General features: G+C 41.2%; 2 protein-coding genes across 3 annotated transcripts; both read left to right on the top strand.

Annotated features, from left to right (window-relative positions):
- The first annotated feature begins 18 nt into the window (after positions 1-18).
- On the top strand, positions 19-19,711 carry dgcr2 (DiGeorge syndrome critical region gene 2). 2 transcript variants are annotated; one of them, XM_084935158.1, is made up of 11 exons: positions 19-423; positions 7,414-7,446; positions 9,451-9,573; positions 14,662-14,739; positions 14,828-15,032; positions 15,288-15,364; positions 15,459-15,641; positions 15,734-15,937; positions 16,347-16,499; positions 17,125-17,361; positions 17,463-19,711. In XM_084935158.1, the coding sequence occupies exons 1-11, from the start codon at positions 342-344 to the stop codon at positions 17,693-17,695; spliced, it is 1,608 nt and encodes a 535-aa protein (XP_084791284.1). In that variant the 5' UTR covers positions 19-341; the 3' UTR covers positions 17,696-19,711. The 2 variants fall into 2 exon arrangements, with proteins under 2 accessions (XP_084791284.1, XP_084791285.1); XM_084935159.1 differs by lacking the exon at positions 7,414-7,446 and having other exon boundaries at positions 17,463-17,695.
- A 737-nt stretch (positions 19,712-20,448) lies between these two features.
- On the top strand, positions 20,449-26,249 carry car15 (carbonic anhydrase 15). The gene is made up of 8 exons (XM_084935160.1): positions 20,449-20,699; positions 20,830-20,859; positions 22,746-22,922; positions 22,997-23,142; positions 23,252-23,344; positions 23,430-23,496; positions 23,585-23,745; positions 23,840-26,249. The coding sequence occupies exons 1-8, from the start codon at positions 20,648-20,650 to the stop codon at positions 24,062-24,064; spliced, it is 951 nt and encodes a 316-aa protein (XP_084791286.1). The 5' UTR covers positions 20,449-20,647; the 3' UTR covers positions 24,065-26,249.
- The last annotated feature ends 1,604 nt before the right edge of the window (positions 26,250-27,853 follow it).

Raw genomic sequence — 27,853 nt, 5'->3', positions numbered from 1 at the left:
TGTGTGTGCGCGCTGCATGTTTGGGATTGTTGTGATGGGAGGCCGCGGCCATCTTGGATGAGAGTCGCTCGGCACCGAGCAGCGGGACGGGACGTTAACGGCGGAGCGGCTCAGCTAGCTAACGTTAGCCCCTCGCAAGCACGACCCTGGTCGCTGAGCGGTACGACTATGCTTGTGCACACGCTGTTTTCTTCCCTCAGCTGCCACTCTGACTGCGTGAAAATGGGCACAAATTGCGTTCAGCTTTTCGCGGTGTAGTTTCGGAGAGGGCGGCGGCGGTGCAGATCCTCGGAATATATCTTACATTTCTGGATAGAGGAGTTACTATGAATGGAGGATAAATGTTGCCGAAAGCTGACAGCAGCAGTTTCGTCCTCTTCTCTCTTCTCTTCGTCCTCACCTTAACGGACCCACCACGGGCAGGTAAATAGCCTCTCCGAGTTGTTTTTCTTGTGCATGTATTCCCCCCGGGCTCTGCTAGAAAGTGGGAGAAACGGATTAGAGCCGGAGGCAGGGGGCGGCAGGTTCACCGGGGAGGCCTGCTCCACAAGCCGGGGACTCCGGTACTTTTTAACCCGTGTTTTCCTGCTGCTGCTGCTGCTGCTGCTGGACAGCGGGGAGGACCCCTTTACTGCTGCTGCTGGCACTCTTGTTATGTTTAATCTTTTAAAGTAATGCCCACCAGCTTGAAATCTCTAAACGAAATTATAATTTATTTCACCTGAAAATCAAGTAAGGCTGTGTGTTGTTGTCAAAATAAACAAGGTCGCTTCGAGTCAACCGTCTAGTTTTGACCTTTTGATACAGCTCATAATCATTTATTCACTTAATTGTGCTTACGCAAGGTGGAAACGATATCTTGGCTCAATCCAAAGCTTTGTAAACAATGTAGGTGTATTTAGGCTTCACTACATTCCAGGGTTGGTCTCCGCTTCCGCCGTGAAGCCTCAATTTGAAATGCATGTCAGAGATTCATGCTCCTGCATCACTAAACCTGTCTCACATCATAGAGCTGCAAGCCCAGGCACATCGCACTACACACCAGTGTGATGACTAAAACGATAAAGCTGTCTAAAGGAAACTTCTTAGTTGATGAATAGAGATTAAAGGGTAATGCGTCATATGTCTCTGTGGCAACATAAGCTCGTAAGCTAATACTCAGGGCTAGTGGTGCCACTATATGAATATAGTGGTCAAAAAAACATCTATATAGAAAAATTCAGTTTAACTTCATTTATTGGATGTTTTGTTTTATTTTGACAAATTGCTTGCACTAAAAATCTGCAGCACATTAGTGCAGGGTGATGGTAAGGGAGTGTAGCCAGAAAAACACCTTTCTTAGATGATTATATATATTTTAGATTCCACAAAAGACGGGGATTGTGTGTTGCAAATCAGTTTTCTAAAGCTGAGTTTAGTTGATTTAAGTTTAAATACAATAAAAGGAAAATGTTTGTTAAATCAGGTAACACAGGCTTTTTGCCTTAACTACATGTTCCCTGATCAATATCAAAAGTCACTGCCAAAAGCTCATTTTGAGCTAAAGGAACCCTGATTTATGTCTATTATTAACATCATGGCAGTATTTATGTTTTAAATATCATGGCACCCCTGCACAGGACACACAAAAGAAACAATCAAATCCCTAAACAAAGAAATGCATTTTTTTTTTTTTGTTTAAAACTACTCTCCATTTTAACACAATATTGTTTCATATCTGTAAAAACCACCCAAAGTAAGAGATTATCAACTGATGTTTAGGAACAACCAGTTTAACTTGTGTGTATTGTGTTGAAGAGATGCCCACTTAATAAGAACTAGTGCTGGGCTATACTTTTGTGTAATACCATTTTAAACCCGAAGATGGTTTAGTGAGTCAGTGTAACCTTTAATGAGGCTTTTTATAATTGCAGCCTGGCACAAAGGAAACAGCAGTACCTAAAAAGAAATGCCAACAGTTAAACAGCAGCTCTTGTTTGAAAGTACCTGAGCACATCCACTGGTAAAATGCTGCCCCCTGGTGACAGTGGATAATTATAAAATACACCTGGAAGGTCATAGAAATCCAAACAGGTAAAAATTTTTATTATTTGTCTCTGCTGTAAGTGTGTTCTACTTTTGTTTCAAATGCAGAGTTTCTAAGGTGCTGTTTAGATGTCCATTTGAGCAGGGAAAGGCCAAATGCGTCTTGTGGTTTTCTTTAATCCCGATCTTGTGATCCTGACATTCAGTTCAGACTATCAGTTCAGCCTCATGAATAAACACTTTATTGTCTGCCTCGATCCAAAGGAGAAACCTCCCACCTAGAAAACAATTGGCACACCAAACAGGGCATGCTTTTTATCAGTTGTGTCGAGGTTTGTTCCCTGGGCAAATGTTTATTTATATTAGGAGTTTCCAAAGAGTACAGTCATGATTTTCTTAAATGCTCACGAGTGAATGCATCATCTTGTGTTTTTATAAGTTGGGCTGGCTTTTTTTGTCACTATTTCAACCATGACTTGGTCATTTGACTTGAGATCAAGACTGCGGGAGTATAACTCCAAATCTGAACGTACATGTAAATAATTGCTTAAGACTTCCTGTTGTGGAGACATTAACTTGGTATTGATGTAACCCGCTAAACCACATCATCCTCATACATTTTTAACACTTATAAAGGGCATACCTGCTTTCTACATTTGTTTCACAGCTGACTCCAGCAAACTCTCAAAGGTTCAGATTATGCATTTTCCAATGAGGAAGGCAACACTGAAGTGTCACACATTTTAAGGCAAATGTATGTGATCGGGATCATCTCAATTGGCCAGCTGAGTTTCACGTGCAAATAAGGCAAATCAGCAGGTTTCCTGCATTTGCATGATGCATAACAATACATGCTAGAAGCAGTATGTATGGTTAAGATAAAAGCAGAAATGCACATGACAGGCCCAGTGGTTAGCATGTGTCCTGCGGGTTACAGAGACTAGAGGTGAACCGAGCTGTCTGAGAGTGAAAAACTTCAGTCTGCGCTCTAAAAAAAAGAGTCAAGAGGTTAAGCACAGCCAACAGCGTATAAAAGTGAACAGAGCTTGGTTGTTTTTGTGTAGTGTGACTGACACAACCATCAGTTTAAACTTGAGCTGCAGTCAGCTAATCTTTGGGTTTTGTCTGTGGGTCTGAGCAGCCGATTTGTGTTGCACTGTCGGCTGTTCAGCAGTCTGTTTTTCACAAAAAAATTGGCAGTGTTTCAACCTGTGCCATTTATCGTTTGAGGATTTTAACAGGTAGACTTGAAGTACAGCCACGCAATAATACAGTGATGCAGTTTATTGAAAGGTCACTGAGGCAAATATTTGAAACATGACATGCGGGTAAAACAACTCTGCGTACGTGTATTCTGGCAGCTAGCGAAAAGCAGTAAATGAGATAATATGGTGCTTGAGAGAACTCGTGAAATTTGATGTCAACATTGTCCAGACATGAGGCTAAGTTATGGTTTCCATTTGGTTGTTTTATGGGGTAAATAGTGTCTATACAGGTGAATTACTTCCTTCTGCAGGATTGCTGTAAGACAGCCCTCATCCCCTTTCACATTTCTGGCTGTAGAGCAAAACTTTTTCACTTTGACACTTCTCGTCCTGGTTTGCTGGGGACTGCTTTTGTAGAGGAATTTAAAATAATATAGAAGTGACTCAAGGACTGATTTCATAAGGCGTCTTATAGCTAACATGGTGAATTGGTCTACAGAGATAATCCGTATTGCCCCTTTGACACTACTTACTTTGGAAATAGTGTTAACTTTTTCTAATAACATTGTAGCTTCCAGTCACACAGCTCTGTTTACCATTTTAAATATTAAGTGTGTCTCACAGCTGAACTGACAGTGTTAGCACAGGAAAGGCGCTTTACTTTGGTTAATTATCACAGGAAGCTGACCAGCAGTGCTTTCATGCACAAGGTGCGGATAAAAATATGGCTTGTTAATGTGAGAAGGTGCAATGAAAAAAGAAATAAATGAATGTCCATACCCACACAGTGCTTTTAACGGCAAAGCTCAGTGCTGATATGAATCATCAGCAGCTGGAGATGATGCAGCGTGTGCACAAGGCCGGTTCACTGTGCCGTTACACTTGAGCAGGACCGAGCTGGGGCAGTCTCATAGTCTTTATTGTGCTTTCCTGTCGGTTATATAAGAGATGCAGAGGCTCACTTTGCTCAGGGTAACCAGTGTTCGCTGATTCTTTTGTCAACATGTACAGGTCATAAAATCCTGAAAAAAAGCCTCAGCAAGGGATGGGGTTTTTTGGTTGTTGTTTTTTTTGCCCCTGTTGCCTTTAACTAAACTGAGATCTCTGATTTTCTGACCTTGTGTTTTCCCGCAGCAGTAACAAAACAATAACTGCCTAATCATTGTTATTCTGATATATGAACAGGTTGGATATGCACAAGCCCTGATTTCAGCTTGTAATGTCTGATAACCTAAAGCAGGCAGCTGCTGGCATCTTATTCTGATTCCAGTAGCATTTGTGGGTTTTCGAGCAGTACATATACCAGATATGCACTGAAAGCATGAATACTGCTGTGCACAGACAGTCATTATTCAAATGGAGCACATATGCTTGTATTTTATAGTTCTGAGGGAGCACATGTAGCTATATAAAGAGTCAGCCAGTAACAAGCTGGATTTGGCTTTGTTTGCTTCTTAGCCTTAGCAACAAGTCTTATTGCAATATTCATTAGTGGGAAATGTATGGGGAAAAATTTTTAAATTAAAATATTGTTCCCTGTCGGAGGATTTGCTACAATTATCTGGCAGCCTTGTAGGGAAGAGGAAAAAGCTCACATCCTTCTCTGATGAAAGTGTTTATTCAGCTACACACAGCAAGAGGCTTGGTTTCTTTAGCAAGTCTGCAAACATGTACATTATAAGGTAATTGGTTAATTCGTTTGTAATATATTTAATACACAGGAAAATGTTTCACAATAAAAGCCTGCGCGTTTAAATAAACTGCATTGCTGGTGTCCACTGAAACACTAGGGATTTTGATTTGAAGCAGCTTTTATTGTGGTTTATCAGAGGTTTTATCAGACGTTTTATTGGGCTGTGTTTTATTTATCTTTCTGTAATAAAAAGCATGGAAAGTCAAGGTGTCCTCATGATCAAATTTCAGGGTCGCCACTTCCCAAAATCTTTAGCTATAACAACCAACAAGTTTCAGAGTTACTACCATAGCCGGTGGGTATCCACATAAAAGAGAAATCACACATAAGTCTGGATGTCCTTTTTTGTGTTTCAGTCACTGTTTACAGTCTGACTATGAGTAAGGAGATTTTTATTTAAACTCAATAAATAGCTGAATTGTCATTGGACCAAGTGTTGATGTGTTTGAGATTCATTTCAGCCAATGTATTCCTATTTTCCAAGTCTGTGCTAGTCAGTAAGACTCAAAATAGAAACCAGAACTGCTAATAAAAGTCTTGTTTGCTTCCTGCACATGGAGAATACTATATATCAGAAACTAGGGCCTCAAATTAGCATTTATAATGCAGGAAAATACCCAAAACAATTAAAAGCATTGCACCGGTCCAGAATGGCTGGTCCAAATTGCTCCAAAGATGAATTGACATCCAATGTGGACAACGTCTGATGTGCTTTCCTTCCATGTTTCTATGAGACTTAAAAGATGTGAAGTTGACAGAGTGCAGACATCTAAATCTACTTAAGACACCTAGGATCACACTCTGGAGAAAAAGGGATAATATTCACAAACTTAATCACAAAGACAGGAAGTGCCTTCATCTGAACAGGGACTCAAACCAGTGACCTGCATGTTACTAATCGGTTATTCGGACCTCCAGTCTTGAGCTCACTCGGCTTATCACCCCAACACAGCACGCTCAAACTGACCCTGATCCCTCCCAAAGTGTATAAATCCCCCCTGTGGAAGCATTTAAAGGGGAAATCCCCTCACTTTTGAAATGGGATGGCCTGCAGTCATAATGTCATGACTTTAAGAGGGCAAATATGAGGGAATCTGAGCGAGGCTTCATTCAATGCACTGATTAAACTGGGGCGTTAGATTTAAAAAATCAGACTCTAAAACAAGCCTGCTTCCAACTAAGGGCCGTCACCTTCTGCCCCTGTTTGATTAAACAAAGCTTTTTAACCCATCCGCCAACAATTATTTATCATAAACTTAAGGATAAATTATTATTATTAGCTCCCTCTAATGTGTTTAATTGTTAATGTCTTTAAAGTTATCTGTCATTTTGACACACATTCAGGTTTGATGATGCACTCACTCCCTGGAGACTGAGATGTGTCTGTAATGCACCTCAATCCACTTAGCATTAACCAAGAGGTGACATTTCTGTGTGAGATGGCTATTAAAACACCCGTGGACTGTGTGATCTTGTTAACCTTAAGGGTTACAGGTTCAGTAGCACTGCTTTGATCTAACATTAGCTTTCCTAAGCTTAAACTAACAACTCTGGTGCTGTTTAACCCTCGGACAAGCATTACACTAAAATATAGATGAACTGGTAGCTTTGTAATATTTCCAAGAACAAATTGCAATGAATTCATCCCAGCCACAGTGTGGGGTTTTTTTCTGCATCCTGCTTCCCTATAAAATAGGGATGTATAGTCCAGTACTAGAAAAAACTTTTTAATGCTTAAATCATGGTGTAAAGCCCAGTGAGAAGTTCCCACAGTGTTGTTAGTTTCTAAGAAATCCTTGTGCAGTAAGGTTGCAGCAATCAGAACTAGGCTTTCTGGAAATCCGGTGGTGTTGTTGGGCTTTAATGCTTGTTGCAAAAGAACGGTAGCTAAATAGTTTGGCTATAAAAGTTGAACTATGATGGTAATGAAGTCAGACATCTGGGAAATAACTTTTAATTTGAAAATCTGACATAAAAACTAACTCTTATAACTAACTGACAGCTTTTATTTGGGAAATCAGATTTTTTTTTTCTTGTAATTGCTTATTTATTTTGCACCACCTGTAGTACAAATAAATAATATTTAACACTGAAGTCCAGTGTAGGTTGTGGTTGCAGCTGTGTTGATTTTCAAAGCTGGAGGTCTGGTTTTAAATTAAATAAGCTTTTTTTTTTCTCCCTTTCTCTCTCTTCTAAGAAAAAAATAGCGCTGCTATATTTGTCAGGCAAGTGGGTGATGCAGCTCCTCTGCAGGTTTACATGACTACCTGTGTCCTCACAAACAAGAGGGTGGAGAGAACAGGTGACAGTAAGAAATAAAGAAAAAAATCACGAGCAGCATAAAAAGGATAAAAAAATTTAACTTTTTTTTTTTTTTTTTTTTCAATCGGACTGGATTAAATGAAATATATTTTTACATTTTTTTTTTTTGAAAGACGACACACTGATATACAGGCTAGTCACTCTATTTTTTTTTTCTATTTGTTTCAGGTCCGCGGGTAGCTCTGGCAAGATTATTGTCAGGTAAGCACAGTATGTTTTTGGGGTTTTCAAGCAGATTTTCAATATAAGAGTCACCCTGTATTAAACTAAAAGTCCTTTTAAAGCAGTCAAATTTATATTTTAATATAAACCAGGTGGGCTAAAACAGATTTTAGTTAATGGGCTTCATGTTGCACAGTCTGATCTCTAATGGGCAGGACTGTTAAATCTATTTTTGAAAATAATACCCTGTATTAAGGAAAGGAACTTAAATTTCAGTTTTTATTTTCATTCACTCTGTCCTAGGGCTGTTCGATATATTTCCCACGTGTGGGACTAATAAAGGTTATCTTATCTTAACGATATATATTGAATGACGATATAAAAACGTCTATCGTTTCATTTTACGCTATCGTTTGTTTCGTGGTGTCGCAAAATAAACTGTTTACAGCAACATTTTTTCACCGTTTTGATGGTCACTGTAGTGGCTATATTAATTTCTTAAAGTTCTCTCTTTCTCTTATATTTAATATAATCACAGTACGGACGGACAAGCGCCTGTTTTTATGTTGTGGTTAGCAACAACAACGATAAAACCATTGGTGTCCGCTTATTTATTTTCCACATAAACCTTTCAGAATAAAGCTCAAGATCCTGTTGAGACTTTTCAAAATACACTGAATCACGTGAAAGAGTATGCAGAGTGTTTACGGATGAGAAGCAAAAAAGAGTCGTCAGGTGCTAAAAAATAAACCTTAGACTCAAACGTTAGAACAGGCTTTTCCCCGCAGCACGCCGTGTAATAAATACTCACAAAGAAAACGGCGGCCGTTACCACTTTTGTCTGAAAATGTATCGTGTCATGCATCGGTTAAAACATTCGACTCCAGGTACACGACGCCCAGCTGGAAACACTTAACAGAAGTATATGTACTTTCAAATGACAGCTTAAGTAAAGGCAAGCGATATCCCGGGTATGCTGAACTTACCCTTTTCTATAACAATCTAAAAACAAGCAAATAGTGATAAGTTGTTGATCTGATGATCAGTAATGTTGACACTGCCCACTGAGCTGTTTAACTGCATCGGGAAAGCTCAGTTTATTTCATAGGCTGCTAAACAGACAGAACATAGAAGTTCAGTATTGTCTGCTGTGTGCCTTAGGCTTCTTCTTGAGTTGCTGTCATCACTGAACTGCTTGCAGGAGTACTGTTTTATCCTCAGCGCTCTAATGTTACTGAATATCATGAAATACTCTTAGCAGCAGATTCTATTAATGTCAGGCTATAAACATAACGCAGTGCCTTGCAGACATGATGAAATGGCTCGGCAGATTATCTTCCTCCTTACAGTTGATCGACATCTCTGATAAAGTTTAAGAAATCCAAACATACGTGATCGCTAGCGGCTGTGGCTTTTTTCCGCCCCTTAAGCAAGGGGCTTACGGGTCACTATTACTTCCTAGGCTGCGCAAACACACAGAAATGACACCACTACGTCAAAGGAAATACCAGACAAATTCTGTTAAAGTGGCAGAGCTACTCTTAGGACAGTAGCTCTGTCCTAAGAGTACCCCTTGCTTAATAATTAGGACAGTCACGATCACAGGAAGCACAGTTGATTGAATTTTTATTCAGTTACAGTTTTGTCTTCCACTCATTTATTAACATAATAACGTTGTTTGTTTTCCAATAATGCTCTTGTTTGGCCACAAAGTGCATCCCTTTCCTTTGCATTTGGCCTGTTATGTTTTTTTTGTTGTTGTTGTTTTTGTTTTGAGCGTGTAAGCAGTTGTGTTAAATCATCCCAATGTCAATACTCACAAAGTAACGGTGATGATGATTTTTGCCGTGATCAAGCAGCTCTAATTGTACATTTACCCATTCGCCATCTCAGACATCTTATTTTATTAACTGCCTTGAAAGCTCACACGGCGCCATTCAGACGCTGCACTCTGAGTTTAAATGGTTTTCTCTTCTTAGGAAAAAGGCCTTGGTTATGTGCAGGTTTAACCACATAAACCCTCTTTTTTTGTGTGTATTTCAGAGCAGCGCTGCAGCCCCGGGCAGTTTGCCTGCCGCAGTGGGAAGATGCAGTGTATCCCGATGTCCTGGCAGTGTGACGGCTGGACAGCGTGTGAGGACAAGAGTGACGAGATGGACTGTCCCCGTGAGTACGGCTCACTTAAGCCCTTTCACACCCAGTCTGTTACCTAACACCCATAACATGATTGATTTTTGGAAAGACTAGCAACACCCAGAACCTTTTAGAACCTTTTCACGCTTGGATGATCAGACCACAGCTGAGCAGCTCTGAATACAGGTGTGGAGGATGTAGCGCAATCTAATCAAGCCAAACTGAGAGACGTTCAGGTGAATATATGCACAGATTTAGTATACAGGGTAAATAGAAGTTTTCTGCAGGTGATCAGCCATCAGTGCCTCAGTTTGTAAACAAAGACGCTGCTAGTCCATGTCATTAATGAGCAGTGCCATCTACATACAGAAGAGTTGAGTGTGTATTAAGGAATATGATGGAGTAAAAGAACAGGATGAACAGGACATGTGCTTTCTCTTTGAAAGAGCATGGCAGCTCAGATCAATGCGAGGCAGCTGAAGGAAAATCAATATGTTTTTGTTTTCTGGGTAATCTCCTTCCATCTAAACCGGTTATCCAGCTCATGGTTGTAGGGAGGCTGGAGTTATCCCGCCTATCCCACCTGGCTACACCCTGGACAGGTCGCCAGTGCGCCAGACCTGTGCAGGGAAGCTTTGTGGAGCCCACAGCTTGCACTTACTCTTGTGCTGGTGCATTACATGTTAATTACAGTGTGGTCGTGTCCTGGTGTTTTCCATGCGATGCCAGGCAATGTCAATGCTTTGTTGTGGTCAGTGTTCTTCGGGGGCTTGAGGGGACTTTTTCCATTTCTTTGTACACTCCCTCGTCTTCATTCTGATAGTTTCAACAATCTCCCTCCAGGAATTTGCTGATATTTGTGAGTTCTAATATTGATTATTATTCCTTACATTGAGGCGATGATTTTATGCTCTCACTGATAAATTTGAAAAACTGAACCAAAAAGTAGCCAGACATACACAGGAATAATTGACCAATCAGAGTAGTTGTGGGCTGCATTAACCCAATGTGTGGTTACATTTCTAGGGAGGTGCATGTAAGGCTAATGCGTTGAGTTTCGACATAGTTAGGTTGTAGATTTCCTGCTAAAGCGTAATCCCACAGGAACACGGATACATAGCAATTCGCACACCATCCATAAACATGCTTTTGCACTACAGGAGACCGTTGGAATACTAACTGGGTCTGAACTGGATGAAGCCAGAATATCTGTTTCTTTCTTTTCTTGTTCAGAAAAATCAGGGCCAGCTGATCATGGCCCCATGTCAGTGGGGTTTTTTTTTCACAGTGCTATTTTTGACACTGAGCATTCACACGTTTGGTGTTCAGTGTGTATGTATGTTACTCAGCAAGTTCGGAAGTGGAAAATTAGGAATTACATGTCACTTGGGTGAATATCGGTAGTATTGAGGGGCAGAAATATGCGGCGCTCAGCCTTAAGTTTTTCTACTTTGAACACATGCCATCTCTCCTTCTCATTCCAGATAACTGAGTTAAATTGAGCACAGTTGGTAGTAAAATCACCTGCCTTTAGCATTAGTAGATCAGGCTTTATGACTTTTAAATACCTGCGTCTACTCCTTTCAGTGCACCTCTTCAACAGATACTGACAATAGCTTTGTTTTTATCACAGAGGTTTTTCCTACCAAACGTAAAAATAGTAAATCTTGGCCCTTGCGTCCCTGTCTGAACTGCAGCATGGCATAGTTGCATTTAATACAATAACCACCCACATAAACAGTCCTGTCTCACTAATTTGCTTTTGCTCAGCAGCTCAGATGTGGTTTTGTAGTCCTCATAGTCCCTCACAGTGAGTCCGCTCTATTGACAGCGTCAGATGGCAGGGGGAAGAAGGGTTAAAGGCTGAGTGGCTGCACATGTGTCTCTGTTTTTGTTTACTGCTGGTTCATCTGTCCTACACTGCATAGATGTCACTAAGCCTTTGACCAAAATCCTATTGTTCTCCGCTTAAATCTAGAAAGACCTTATCCCGAGATCTCTAACAGCATAACAGGAGTTAGTGAAAGGATTGAGTGCAGCATGTGACCTCCATACAGCAGCCGTGCACGCTCCGAGTTAACACTCCATGCCGGCACTGCTGTTAAACGATTAAGGGTTCACACTGAAGTCTATTCATTCTGCAGTAAAACCACATTTTTAACAGAACAGCTTAAGAAGTTGAGAAGTAATTTCCTTCTGCTTCTTTTTCTTTCTGTTTATTCAGCAGTAAAACTGGACAAATTCATGTATCTGATAGTCTGCATGTTTAGAGGGACAACTGCTGACCTTTTGTTTTTTTAAGTGTGAGCTTACTGAGAAATGCAAGCCTTACTCAAGTCACAGCAAGGGCTTATTGTCACGTTAATCAGCAGTCTTTGTTCTTGTTAGGGCACTTGACTTTTTTAATAACACTAAAAGGTGAAGCAATCCTTCAATCTTATAATAACAGCAGAGTGGCCGATGCAAGAAGAAACGTCTCAACTTTACAGTTGAGAAACTGAAAAGTGGAAAATACCCAGCTGAAGGCCAGTCACTGTATGCAGTGAAAACTGTGGCTACAGATTGTTGTCATTAGAGATGGACCGATCCGATATTACGTATCGGTATCGGTCCGATACTGACCTAAATTACTGGATCGGATGTCGGAGAGAAATAAAAAATGTAATCCGATCCATTAAATATCACGAAAGCACCTCACAAAACTTGCGACATGGCGTAACTCAGCTCATAACCGTAGCACATCAGAGCAGTATGCGTCACGTGATAGAGCGGCTGTGGCGTGCGAGACCTCTCGGCGGTCTGGTCGAGCATTTGGAGCCTCGCTACCAAACCGGCATTTCATCTCCGAGAAAGTTAACCCAGAGAGAAGTAAAGCAAGTGTGTAAGTTCATCTCTGAATGTTTGTAAAGCATTCCCACGTTAAGCTTAACAACCGATTTATGGAGCGACTGCCTCTCATTCTCTCCCCTCCCTCTCCTGCTGCTTCTTCAATCATGAAACTGATCAATGATCGGCTGATCAGCTTTTCTGTCGCGAGTCTGTCTCTCTTGTTAGTTTTTGGCCCACTTTGCACCAGAAAGAGGAAACCAGCGGCTGAACAACAGCAGCACGTTTAAGCTTGATAAGCTGTTGTTAGAATTTATTTAAGATTACTTTCTACACCAGGATCTTTTTCTACGCAGCTGACGGCTGGTAACTGTGCAGGGGCGGGTCTAGCAAAGTTATGCAGGGGGGCCGATAGGGCATGAACAGGGAAAAGGGGGCACAAAGACATACTTTTCTTTCTTATTCTCATTTAAAATGTCTGGTTTTTAATAAATAATTATCTGAATCTTACACCCAAAGTTTTAATCTTATGTAAAATATATAGAAGTCCATTACTGTATATAGTAATTAATTATTAAGTCTAATATACCCTAGTAAGCTATACTACTTTTTCCTTTGGGAAGATACCATTTGTGCAGTCTGCAGTTCTGTTGAAGAAAGATATTGAATCTATTTAATTATTGTGGAAAAATAAATAATTTATTGTGCATTTTCTTTTACACGTGCATTAAATTAAAGTTGATTACGTCGATTAAGCATCACGAAGCAGAGGGTGGAGGGTGGTTCCCTATTTTTTTCTGCTGGTAGTTGACAACCCTATTAGTTAGGTTGTTTAATATTTCTGCTAAGTACTCTTTAAAACACCAGAATAGGGAGGATTGAGTAGGTTTAAGTTCATTAGATTGATCAGTGTTGCTGAACTATGAAATATTTTGGGTGCAGTGTATTTTTTGCATACAAGTATAACAGAATAGCTTTAGTGTTTTGTTTTGTTTTTAGACTTGAGTATGAACTTATACAAAATGCAGCAAGATATTTAAAAAAAAAAGAAGAAGTTTTATTGATTAAAAATTACACTATATCGGATTCATATTGGTATCGTCAGATATCCAAATTTATGATATCGGTATCGGACATAAAAAAAAAAGTGCCATCGTGCCATCTCTAGTTGTCATGAATCTCAGTGCAAAATCAAAATATATGCTGTTATAAATGTAAACAAAGTGCATGCTCCTCAAATTTGGTGGTGTTTTTTCAGTTAAGTTCTTCAGTATTTGCTGTTTTTATAGCCTGCAGTTCCTTCCTTTTTGAAGCATCAGTCAAAAACAAAATCTCATTGAGTCATGTAACAGAGAAATTGTCTTTTTTTTATCTGCTACCCATTACTCCCTTCAGGGGTCGCCATTGTCTCACACCAGCCTGTCTTCTTTTCTACATCACCACATCCATGAACCTCCTCTGAGGTCGTCCTCTCTTCCTTCCTGCCAGCTCCAAATCCAGCATCCGTTGTCCAATATAGCCACCATCACAAAAAGCAACACACCTCTGGTTGTTGTGCCAGAGGTGTTTTGCTAACAGGGAAGTTGCAGAGGGCCCTCTGGTGGACAGATTATGCAGCATCAACACAGAAAAGCAGTTGAAGGCTGTTTCTCTTGTCTTTTTACATTTTAAATGCTCATTTATCAGCTGTTATAAATGCCAATATCGGTAAACACCTATTATCTGCTGATATATCATATGTGCTCCAAGAGATCAAGCATATTCCCTGTTTTTAAATCTGATCTTTTTCTTCTAGTTTATACTAAGAAAAAGTAGTAAAGATGCCACAATAGAGACAGTGTGTTTTCTTTATAGTTTGTAACATACCTACGTGCTTTATTTTCTTACTAGCTAGTCAAAGAGTAGCAAGAGAGCCATCACATTAACAATTAAACTTTGTCATTAAAAAGTGTATATTATATTGTGTTGCACATAGAGGGTACTGGGGTGCTTCCCTCAGTCTAGACTTTAGTCTCTGTGAACTCCTGATAAAACATAGTAGAGGATGCTATCTGCACGGTCAGCAACACATTGCTTCTGCTTTCATATTCCTCAGATTAAAATCAGCCTCAGTATATATTTTAATTTCACTGATGTGTGGTGGTTTTGACCTCTAAATATTATCGCGGGCTGTTAACAATTATCCTAAACACTGAAAACACCATCTGTTGTTCTCAGTTACATTTATTATGGCAGAACGTACAAACAAGTCCACTTTTTTTAACCTTTTTGTCTTCATTTGTGCTGTTATAAAAGAGGAGAGGTTTCGTTATGGCAGCGGGTACGACCAGGTGGAAGACGTCATCGGTGTGGCTCAGCCGGTGCGCTTCAACAGTAAGCGTCTCACTTTGCTCTCAGCAGGTTTATTTGAATCTAATCTGCATGGCGATCATGTGCTCACTCTTGTCTTCTCTGTCTGCAGAGAAATGCCCCAGCGGGTGGCATCACTACGAGAAAACAGCGAGCTGCTACAAAGTGTACCTGAAGAACGAGAACTACTGGCAGGCCGTGGATACGTGTCAGAAAGTCAACGGCTCGTTGGCCACGTTTGTGACCAACGAGGAGCTGCAGTTCATACTGAAGATCGAGGTGGACTTTGACGATAAAGTGTGCAGAGATCAGTGCAAGTAAGTTTTCTTTATTGCCACAGAAATAAGCTGTCAGGTTTCAGTTCCTGAACAAAGATCTCATTTCAGTCTTTAAACTTCCGCTTTAATTCTGGTTTGTTTAGTTTTTTTAATAAGGAAGATATTGCAGTGAAGTGCGTGTGCTTGTTGTTTTAGATGTTATACTGCTCTGTAGCTGGTTGCAGGCCATCTAGTGGCTGGTAGTAGCTAATGCGTAATCACTAGACATGGTGTAAGTGGTGTTGTTTGTTTCAGATTTTGGGTGGGTTACCAGTATGTGATCACCAATCAGAGCCACTCCTTGGATGGCCGCTGGGAAGTAGCATACAAAGGTATAAAAGATTCAGTTTTGTGAAGTACCTGCATGTGCTGTTTGTCTTCTGTAATTTATTTGAATGCTTTAATGTGTGAATTGTTTGTGTTCAGGCTCTATGCAGGTGTTTTTGCCTCCTGAGGGTCTGAAAGACTTGGGGGAGGCCTCCGCCACCCAAGACAATGTCTTCTGTGCGCAGCTGCAGCGCTTTCAGTACAAAAGCATGAACGAGCGAGGCCTGCACAGCTGGCACGCTGAGAACTGCTACAAGAAGTTTCCGTTTCTGTGCAAGAGGAGTATGGGTTAATTTTCTGTTTGTTATCAAAAATGTGTCAGTTATTTGCTCCGCTGGGGCCATGTGTTTATTTTGATATTCTCTGTGCCACAGGGCAAACGTGCGTGGATATAAAAGACAATGTCGTAAACGAGGGCTACTACTTCACCCCCAAGGGAGACGACCCGTGTCTCAGCTGCACGTGTCATGACGGCGAGCCTGAGATGTGCGTCGCCGCGCTGTGTGAGCGGCCACAAGGCTGCCAGCACTTCCGCAAGGATCCCAAAGAGTGCTGCAAGTTCACCTGCCTCGATCCAGGTACTACCACCGCATCCGAACACATCCCACTGGTTACAAACCACCACCAGTGTGTAATGATCATCAGTGATTAGAAGCCTTCCAGTGCTCGTAGTCCTATAAGATGTTATTCTGCATCACGATTCGTCACCTACACATTTTTGCACTGTTTGATATTCAGTATATTAAGTTAAATGAGTCAGGAGGATTCAAATTGCCTCATTTATATAAACAATTAGCTCCTGCTTCTCTTCTAAATAGTGCTGCAAGGAAAAGATGTGAAAGTGTTGTTTAATGTGCAAATTGTGTCACATTCACACATAAACGGTGCAGAATTTCCTTCGAAGCTCAGCAAAAGAAAGTTTTTAACGAAGTACGTTTGCAAGGACATATCCTGATTTGATTAGATTTTTCCCGTCTTCTCCGTCAGATGGGAATAGTCTGTTTGACTCGATGGCCAGCGGGATGAGGCTGATCGTCAGCTGCATCTCGTCCTTCCTTATCCTCTCTCTGCTGCTCTTCATGGTACACAGACTCCGTCAGAGAAGACGTGAACGCATCGAAACGCTGATTGGAGGAAACTGTGAGTAAAGTGTTGCAGCACTGAGATCCAAAGTTTACACCTGTGGTCACTTTTTAATCTTTGTCTGTATGAGGAACGATTTAAAATGCTGAAATAAAAATCTTCCTTTCTAAAAATGAAAACTCGTAAGGATGGCAAAAACGGCCACAAACAACAGGAAATAAATAAATAAAATAAATGTTGAAATTAATTCTAAATATTGATATTTATGTTTTAAGCTACTTATTTTTATTAATTCATTTAATTTTCCCTCTTGTTTTATGCTTTATACATCTAAAATGTATTTGTTTGGTTTTTTTTCTTAATTTCTATTTTACATTTATTTCTATTTTTCTGCATCTTCATACAAATGAGGGTAACAACAGTCTCGGCTGTTGCTGCAGTCACATTGGGGAAATTGGTTGTTGGAGATGGCAGCACAAAGTTTTTGTGACAACTTACAATCTTGTTGTTTTTGAAGTGGTTGCTTTGGAAACGGAGACCAGATCTGCGACCACTCTCAGTCAGTTGCCATCTTCAAAGCATCTTAAGTGCGATAAAACAGCAATAAGACAGAGATGGTCTGAATAATCCAAAAAGCTCACTTTAAATGCACCTTAAACTTTAAACTCTGCTTTAATCTCAGTGCACCACTTTAACCTTGGAAGACGAGTCCCAGGCTTTGACTACGGCCCGGACGCCTTCGGCACCGGTCTCACTCCCCTGCATCTGTCCGATGATGGGGAGGGAGGCGCTTTTCATTTCCAAGAGCCTCCTCCGCCTTATGCAGCCTACAAATACCCCGACATCCAGCATCCCGACGACCCCCCTCCTCCATACGAAGCCTCTATAAACCCAGACAGCCTCCTCTACGTGGACCTCGGTAGGCTCACATCCTTTTCTCTTGTTCTTTTCAAACATCGTCATGTGCAGAGTGATAAACGCTCTCGTTTCCCACTTCTCTGTCTGCGTCTGTATCTTCAGGGCATGGTGGGGTTTCCATCGTGCCGAGCCAGATGAACGCCATGGGTGACGGGCTCCAGGCCAATATTCCCAACGCGACAGGCCCGGTGCCAGACTCCGCGCCGTCCTGTCAGGAGAGGGAGGACTCCATAGACAGCAGCACCCTCCTGGTGGGGCCCGACACACCGACAGATGGCCACGCCCCCGCCTCCATGCCTGCAGACTGCGCCTCCTCCCTCAGCACCGTGGTATAAGACTGTGGGCAGACACCTGCACGTTACCCACAGTTGGAGGAGGGTCGTAGATGTTTTCTGCACCAGGAGCACAAAATGCTGACTGCAGAGGACAGTTACAGTTTGTACAGACTCATCAGAGTGTTTTTGTTTTGTTTTGTTTTGTTTTGTTTGTTTTTTTTAAAGACGATGACATCTGAAGGAGCAAAGAGACAAAAATTCTACATCCAGGCCGAGAAGGCCACACTTCTGCTTTTAGCCCAGACTGAGAAAAGCTTTTCAAACATCTCAAAACGGGCCTGTTGGTCATAAAAAAACAAAGCCCCTAGTGTAAATACACCCTTTGGTCAGATTTGTAACAGCACGAGGAAAAATAACCGCATACGGACAGAAGAGCCAACTTTTGTTTGTGTTTGCGGCTTTCAAACACATACGTATCAATCAGTGTTCAGGCTACGATAACTTTCTCATCCACCCCACAGTCTGTCGCAGCGCGTACAGAAACTGTCCCCTGGCGTTTATTAGTCTGACACACGAAGCTGTCTTCCAGGTTTTTAGAGCAAGTTTGCAGAAAAACATGTTTTGTAGTTGAGAGGTTCAACCTCGTGAGATACGGCTAAATTTCCTGCTGTGGGGTTTTTATGGGGCGAAGCTGACATGTGGCGTCGTAGTGTCAAAGGATGTTGTGCTCTTTTTTTTTCTTTTTCTTTTTTTTTTGGTAATAATTTATGGCTGCAGGTCGTTACCTTGATTGTTTAATTGTGGGATAGATATAGGCTGATTTTCTTTCCCTGTCCATCAACAAAGCGACAAAGGCTTTATGAGCGTATATGTGAAGATCAAATTTGGGAAAAAAAAAAAAAAAATCATTTATATGAGTTAAATGCTCCAATCATTAAGTCGTATAATCATCCAGATGGTCCCAGAGTTGCTTCTGTTTCATCACCAACTCTTTCCAGGATAATTCTGCATTTTCTTGGTGATTTAATTCCTCCCTCGGTTGGATCAGGCGCGTTTCTGTGCTATTCTTTGTGCAGTTGCAACTCCGTTACTGAGGTTTGTCTTCAGTTAGTGATGGGATGTCACCAACTGCAGCGGCGTTTTTTTTTTTTGTTTTTTTTTTAATGTGTCAGTGATGAGGGTCTGTATACTTGGGGAGAATTACGGTGTCAATCATCAGAGGAGTAATCGTCTGCAGATCAGAGCTGACCCGCAACCACCAGCATCCAAGCCGCTCATGATCTGCCTCGAGGAGGGAAAAACGGCTTAAACATGTCAGACTGTGCACATCTGTATAACTTATGTTTGAATGCATTGTATGTAAAAAGAAGTTGGTTTTTTTGGGGGTTTTTTTGCTTGTTTTTATTTTATTTTTTTTGTTTAAACTACCCCCCCCCCTTTTTTTTTTTTTTTTCTTTACTTTGACAATCCACAGTGGATTATCCAAGAAACAAAATCATGTTCACAGAAATTGTGGAAATGTGTTCATGTGTGTTTAGGAAATGATGTATTCAGTTTGATTTTTCTTATTATGTTTTTTTTTTTTTTTTCTTATTTTAAATAAAGTTTCTTTTTCTTTTATTTTGCGTTTTTGACCTGTGGTGCATGTTTTTAATCTTTTGGCATGCTGAGAGATTTTTAGTTTTAGTTTTTGTTCTTTTTGATTTGGACAAAAATGTTTTATGCTCAACCGTGTGTCCTGTACAGTAGGCTCAAAAGACTCCTGCATATAGTTTAATATCCCCGTATGCATCCAAAACGTGCCCACCACAACCCATCCGGCTGCATTTACACTGTAGTTTCTGTGCTAGAAGGTGGTGTTGATGGTGGCGTGAGAGCTTGTTTTTTGGATTTGGAGGGGGAGCGGGGTTTGAAATGTTTTATGTACAATACAGCAGATGCTACATTTCATTGTTGTTTATTTCATAGCCTTTACCATTTAAAAAAGAAATGCTTAATTTGCAGGGGAGCTTGTGTTTTTTCTGAGGTAGATGTACATCTAATCAAATGCCAAATAAATTGCACCATGAAGGACGAGCTTGTGCGTCAGTGGCTCTGAACACATGCTGAACTTTACGTTGAACCTCGCTACATCGTGACATTTAGCTGGTCTGCGAGGCTTTGAGGAGGAAATTCCTTCGCCTGCGGTCACCAAATGTCAAATTAGATTAAGGTGGGATGCAGGGAAATCCCCCCGCCTCCTCGCACCAGTGTCCGATACACGGCAATGAAAAGATTCTCATAATTTAAAGAAAGCGGATATAGTGCACCTCGCGGTGACTCACAAGGGGGCAGGCGGAGAGGAGAGAGTGATACCCAGCCGAGAAGCACCGTCGGAGAAAAGAGGCTTTGTTCATGCAGGCTGAGTAGTGACGGAGTCGCACAATCTATTCCTGGATGGGAAACGCGTAACACTTAACACTGAGCTGTTAGGAGAGGAAGTGTAACATCACTTAAAAACATGCGTTTAAGTGTAAAATTAGGTGTTAATTTGAGGGTTTTTCACTGGATTCCCAGAGCTTGGCACTGATTAGAGGGTGGTCCCTTCCACTGTAAAGCGTGGGGCAGTGATGAGAAAATAAAAAGAGAACCTCTGAAGTTTAAACACGGTGTCATTTTTACAGCCTCTTTATACCGAGTCATATATATTCTGTTCACTTCTAATCCAGCCTCCTAACACATCCTCTGACTTTCCCATGAGATGAATGGGTCTTGTTACTAGTCACTGGGCATCTATGCTTACAGCAGCAGCTGGGGAGGTGGGGGTGTGTGTGGGTGTAGGGGGGGTGAAGCTCTCCCTGCATCAATGAGCCTGTTTATCAGAAAAGACCACTAGACTGGTGATGACACGGTTGACTGATCAGCCCAGGAGAAAGTAAATCTCAGCTTTCACCTTCCTTCCTATATTTAAGCCGGACGTTCGCCCTCGATTGTTTCAGTCTACCTCACTGTGCGCTCCACCGGGATCCTGGGATGATTTGGACCGCAGCTCTCCTCGTGATCGTCGGCTCATACGCTGACTCAGGTGAGGGCACGACTCGGGTCTCGCGGGGTGAAAAGATATTGCGAACGTCTCTTATGCGCAATTTCGTGTAATTGAATGGAAGGGAAAGAAAGGTGATGTTTGTCGTCACTGTGCCGTTTTCATTTTGCAGATGACTACTGTTATGATGAGCCACATTGTGGTGAGTAACTTATTTGTTTTTTAATTTTAGAACAAGCGCTGTCACGATGTCACATTTTCACTTTATGATTAGAACGGTGAAAAGGATTCACGATGATAGTATGAAATCTTTAGAAAGGATTTTATCAAATTCCATCAATGACACAGTTACAGTGCACAATACAGACCAAATGCCCACTTCTTTGGTTACACCTTGCTCGTACCCCTTTTGCCTTCAGATCTGCCTCAATTCAACAAGGTGCTGGAAATACTACTCAGTGATTTGTCAGCTGAACGCCCATGATCCAAATCTCCTGTTCCACTAAATCACAGATGTGCTCTATTGGACTGAGATCTGATGACTGTGGAGGGCATTTGAGTACAGTGAACTCATTGTCATGTTCAAGAAATTGAGATGATTTGAGCTTTGTGACATGGCAAGTTATCCTACTGGAATCAGATGATGGCCACACTGTGGTCATAGAGGGATGGACGTGACCGGCAACAATACTCTGGTAGTAGTGCTTTAATGCTCAGTTGCCATTGCACCAGCAGCAGCCTGAACCATTGATACCACACAGGATGAGTTCATGCTTTCATATGGTTCACACCAAATTCTGACCATCTGAATGTGACAACAGTCAGTCACGTGGCAGCAACTGAATGCTATTAGGCATGTAGACACGGTCAAGGGGGCATATTGAAGTTCAAAATGGGGATTTAAGTGACTTTGATTGTTGGTGCCAGATGAGCTGACTGAGTATTTCAGAAACTGCTGATTTGCTGGGATTTTCCACACAACCATGTCTAGAGTTTACTATACGGGGTCTAAAAATAAATAAATAAATAAAGGACAAAATATCAAGTGGGCAGCAGAGAGGAGAATAAAGAGGCAGACTGCTTCAAGCTGAATGAAAGGCAACCGTAAATAACCAGTTGCTACAACCAAGGTGTGCAGAAGTGTGTGAATCTTGAAGCAGATGTGCTACAGTAGCAGAAGAGACCACATTAGGTATCACTCCTGTCAGCTAAGAACAGGAAGCCGAGGCTACAATTCACATGAGCCCACCAAAGCTGGAAAATAGAGAGTTGAAATGTTGACGCTTGGTCTGATGAGTCTCGATTTCTACTGCAACATTTGCCTGCGAGGATCAGAAATGAACATGAAAGGATGGATCTATTCTGCCTTGTATCAACTTGGTGGTGGTGTAATGGTGTGGGTTTCTTGGCACACTTTGGGGCCCTTAGTACCAACTGAGCATCATTAAAACTCAACAGCCTGTCAGCCGGATGGTTGCTGACCACATCAACCCAACAGAGCACCTTTGGGATGTGCTGGAACAGCTGACTGACATCATGGATGTGATGCTCGCATGTCAGTGTGGACCAAACTCTGGGGAATTTTTCTAGCACTTTGTTCAATCTCTGCCATGAAGAGTTAAGGCAATGCTGAAGGCAAAAAGACTTATATATTAGATGATCTGAAGCTGAAGTTACTGTTGAAAGTCTAAAGCAGGGGTCCCCAATCCCAGTCCACGAGGGCCGGTGTCCCTGCAGGTTTTAGGTGTCCTTGATCCATCACAGCTGATTTAAATGGCTAAACGACCTCCTCAACATGTCTTGCAGTTCTCTAGAGGCCTGGTAATGAACTAATTATGTGATTCAGGTGTGTTGACCCAGGGTGAGATCTAAAACCTGCAGGGACACCGGCCCTCGTGGACTGGGATTGGGGACCCTGGGTCTAAAGTATCCTTTCAAAATAAAAGCCAAAATATCAGGTATTCGGAAAGCATGGGTTGTCCAAAACTGATTGCTGTGAGCTGATTTTAAGGTTAAGCAAGCAAGGTTCTTCTCTTACACTTTTTAGTTGTCTGTCTGGAGCTCATGAGTCTTCTTTCACATCCTCAGATCCTTACTCATGGGGAGACATGGTCCCTTCCTGTTACTCTTTACTTAATCACCATCACTCTCCCATCAACTTGGACGAACACATGGTCAGAAACGCCTCTCTGGGCGCTCTGTATCTAGAGGGCTTCGAGGAGACGCAAACAGGCCACTGGACGCTCAAAAATGACGGGCACTCAGGTGAATACCCCGCATATTGTAGCGCGTTTTTGTCGCGTGGGCGCTGGGGGTGACGCGTGCGCTGTTGCTCTCAGTCATACTGCAGGTCGGCAGCGGCATGGCGGTGAGTGGTGGCGGTCTTCCAGATGTGTACCACACCATCCAGCTGCACTTCCACTGGGGAGGTCCGGCGTCCAACGGCTCAGAGCACACTGTGGACAGACGCAGATACCCAATGGAGGTACAGTATGGTCAGTAGACGGAGTTACACAGTCACAAGCCACCTGTCTAAGCACACAGATGCAGTGCAGCCTTCCCTTAATGTCTCTGTGGACTTTCTTTACTTCCAGATGCACATAGTCAACATGAAGTCCATCCATCCAAATCTGTCTGCAGCCCTCGACGATCCAACGGGACTTGCCGTTCTTGGATTCTTCATTGATGTCAGTTTATTTCTCAGCCTAGTCCTGAACTACATTTTTAAGAATTTTTAAAGCAAAACTATTAAGACATTATCATATTTCTCAGGTTGTGTATGCAGATAATGTGCACTTTGGACACATCTCACAGAAACTCTCCTCTGTTGCTTACAAAGGTGAGTGGAGCCTTAAGGAAAATCCACTCCTGCCTTCTTGTGTTAGTCGTAGCAATGTTCTCATTATGTCTGTGCATCCTTCCCCCAGGGCAAGCAACTAAAGTAAAGCCATTTCCTCTAATGAGCCTCCTGCCGAAGCACAACATGAGTCAGTATTACCGATATTACGGCAGCCTTACCACCCCTCCATGTTCTCAAGCGGTTGTGTGGACTTTGTATGAGGTCCCCATCTACATTTCATGGTCCCAAGTAAGTCGCCTAGGTCCAGATCAGGTTTTATTTTTTTTTTAAAGACTTACTTGTTGCTTTAAAATATTATTTTTGGGTTTGGTTGTCTCCTCAGCTGGCTCAGTTTACCTCGCAGATCTTCTCCACAGAGGAGGACGCAGAGCAGGTGACCCCTCTCCAGAACAATTTCAGACACATTCATCACATCTTCAGTCGTGTTGTCTCAGCCTCCATAGATGCCAAACTCCTCAGAGGAGCGGCTGGTCGAACCCTCTTGTCTGCTACATCAGTGCATCTGCTTCCAGTCCTTTTACTGGGAGGCTTCTTATCTGGACTTTAGCACCATGTTAAATCCAAGGCGTGAAATAGTACAACACCAAAATTAAAATTAAATGAATAAAGAACAGGTTAGTTGAACTTTTCATTTAAGGAGAAGTTTTCAGACATTTAGAAATACTCTAGGAAAAACAAGCAAACTGTGAAGAAGAGTACTGTAAGTGTTATTTAACGTCTCGTGTTTTCAGGAAATTTGATTTCATTAGCATGTTGCTAACCGTTTAATGTGAAGCCTTTTGCATTCAAAGTGTGCTTTTAAAAACTCCAACTTAATGTACATGCGTATATCCTTTGTTTTTCTGTAGCGAGCAATTAAAAAATAAAAATAAAAGCGAAGTTAAGTCAAAGCAAAACTTGGTTGGTTAGCATAGCATGTTAGCATGCTAACAAGGTTGATTGTTTATAAAACATTTGAAAAATTAAAAGTATTGGTCAGGCATTTTAAGCTGATGATAATGATTTAAAAATATGCCCAAATAACGCAGTAATGCAGATTTATGAAAAAAGTAAAGAAATATATAAAGAAAAATACAATTCGATCTAATTTAAATGAGAATTTCAGTTTTAATTTAAAAACGTTTTATAAAATTTATATACCGTCTTTTAATTAATTGAACAAACCATATGAATTTAAACATAAAGATTGTTGAAACTGACACTCTTACTTCCTCAAGAGTGTGACTAGATGTGAAACTGTTTTTTCTTTACCATCGAAATAATTCTGTGGTCATCCACTTCACCATTTCTGTGGTCTTTCAGACCTTTTTGATGTCGCCAAGCTGCCTAGTATTTATTCCCTTTAAGATTGAACTGAACTGCTGATTTGAACACTCCTAAAGCTTTTGCTATCGCTCTGATAGATTTATTTATTTCAGGCTAACAGAGGTCTCCCTTACTTGTACTTCCACCTTTATGGGCCTCACATTTAAAATTACAGTGAAAAGCCACTATATGAAGCTGAAGGTCTTACCCTTCAATCATTTCTTGATTCACTGTTGTGTTATAATGAGGCAAAACTATAAAATATATTCATATTAATTAATATTAACCTCCTAAGACCTGAACTCTTTCATGGCATGCATTTTTAATTTTTCTTTGCTATTTGGGTTGATTGGGACCTGATGAATTTAAAAACAAAGAATTAGCAGATTTTTTTTTTTTTTTTTACCTAATTTTGTTTCTGAGAAAAATGAGATCCACATTTGAGGATATTCGTTTTAAACTTTGATAGAACAGTGGCAGTATAACGTCCTCGTTAAACTGTCCGCGTTTGTAGCTATTTCCTATTTACTCATTAGTGTAAGTTATATATTAACATGATTAGTTTCAGCTTTTTTATGTAATGCAATACTTTTAAGGATTTAACTTCTTTATAATTTACTCATAGCTATTTTAACGATTTTCCAAACTACTTTCAGCACCTTAACTCTGATATTAACATTATTGATTAAGGTTAACTGTGTGTGTTTTCTAAGGGTTTCATTTTTAGTTCAGAAAGTAGTCAAGAGAGCATGGAGAGGATGCTTAGCTGTTTTAACCACTGAGCCAGCTACTCATTGCTTAACTGTGTGCTTGTGTTGGTTAGCGATAAAATCTAACCCTTTCAACTCTAATAGATTTAGCCATACTTTAAGCTGGCTGTTTAAAAGATTTATGATACTATTACATCATGCAGGCCTGTACATTCCTTTCCAAATGACTTGGGCTAAAGCAAAATGTCCCCCTGGGCACTGTTAGCCTTTGATTGGGATGAACATTAGTGCTTTACGGTTATTCCTGCAACAGTACGTTTTCACTGCAGACATTTTGAAATCCAAAGTTACATTATTTTGCATGGTGCCTCACCTGCTTTTCCTACAGTAGCAGGAGGAAAGGTCTGTTTTGAAAAGAAGAGGGCGTTAAGGAAAGGTGCTAGAATATAGCACAGTAATGGCTGCCTAAATGAGCCAATTTACGAGCGTCACGCAAAAACATGCAAACATTAGTTTGTACTCAGTGCTCAAGTCTGCATTGAATTTTGAAGTGTGGCCGTACGTCGTGTAAAGGAGGACTGCGGGTTACACCAGGAAAAAAAGAAATCAGCAAGGAAACAAAAGCCTTAATATTTGCTGTGTGACTGTTCTTTAAAGTGTGACTCGCTCCCTTATAACACTTGTGTATCCTAACAATAAAATCATTCTTTAAAATCATATTTGCTGCTGTTGTTTTTTTGTTATTCCTCATGCAAAAAGGTTTCAGAAAATTGAAAGTATGTGGCTGAACTGTGGTCGGCAATAAATGGTGAAACATGCCAGCAGACTCACACAGGTGTAGAATATATGGTGATCATGGTCACCACTATGACAACATCCATGTGACCTTAATCATGTACCAAGTCTGGGATGTAAATCTCTCTAAATTTAGCATTTCAGGCCTTTTATAACACAAGCAAATGAATGCAAATACTCCACCAAGCAGCTACCTGCAGCTGGGCTCAGACGTTTGCATCCAGTCACCGTGGACATGATTGTCATGATAATTTTGGACCTTTATTTATTTGACATCAGGGTGGAATGATTGTACAGCATATGTCATTAATTATTTTAATGGCAAGAATTAGGTGCACGTGGCTGTATTTTTTTTTTATTTTCTTGAGGCCACACAGTCAAATTATATACATACATTCATTTAAATCTTTTAATAAGAGGTGCTAAAGGTTCTACAGTGTCCTTTAACTTGGCATGTACATGGCCTGTTATCTTCTCATTAGGGATTATGATTGACTACAACTAGTAGTTTCTCTTTGCCAGCATAGAAAGGATTTGTTTTAACTCACTGGATAGGCCGATGCTCCGAGCAATAGGACAGTCCAAGAACCTCAGTGAAGGTGTAAGAAGCTGAATTGTAGATTTACACAAGTTGGAAAGGTCTCTTCCCTGCCATGACCGGGAAACTGCTGAAACAGCATTACTGTCACCAGCCTGAGAGGCTGCTGACGCCTTCAAAGTCAACTAAAATCTGCAGCTGCATCTGCACCTGCCCGCATCATGCTCTGGGGCTGTTTTTGCCAGTGGTACTGGTACATTACACAAAGTGGATGGAATAGTGAAAAACTACCTGCGAAATCTTCAACTTCATGTCAAATCAACAGCTAGATGGTTGAAATTTTGATACAGGGAACCAGTCTCACATGAAAACTGTGAAACTGTGAAAACCTTGTGTGCTCAGTTCTTGTTAAAGGCGTACGCTGTACAATCATTCCACCCTGGAAACAGAACAACTCCACGAAATCTTTAACAGCAACAAAATAACCCTGAGCTTCATGCTCATGATTAGTGAGTGTAAACTCCTGAGCACACCTGCACATCATCCCCAAATACTTACGTGGTAAAATGTAAATATCAGTTTTTCTTTCAGCTTTTATTTTCTAACTGCCCTTTTCATAAGGATTACCAAAAGAATCAAAGAAAACATTTTAAGACGATCTGAGCTGCAAAGATGACCGGCAAAGCAAGACAGCACAGTTGGAGCGACAACGACCAACCAATCAGATCCTGTGTTTGATTTCGCTAAGCAGATGGCGACGAGTGCGACTTGGGCTCCCATGCTGTCTAAGCTCGCTCTCTGAGCCCAGCCTCCCCGCTTGTGGTCACACCATCCTCCTCCTGTCACGGCCTTAGGGCGGCGCGCGCACACAGGGAGACCACACTGTGAGCCTTTTCTGTCTCCCTGGGGACTGTGTGAATGTGAATCCAGGCTTCTGCAGATTTTCACTGCAGATAAACACAAAAGCTTCTAAATTCACTGATCAAAC

The sequence above is a fragment of the Perissodus microlepis genome, chromosome 7 (assembly GCF_051167445.1).
Source record: "Perissodus microlepis isolate ML-2025 ecotype Zambia chromosome 7, ASM5116744v1, whole genome shotgun sequence".
Classification (NCBI taxonomy): Eukaryota; Metazoa; Chordata; class Actinopteri; order Cichliformes; family Cichlidae; genus Perissodus; species Perissodus microlepis.
This window is presented reverse-complemented; position numbering and strand designations above follow the sequence as displayed.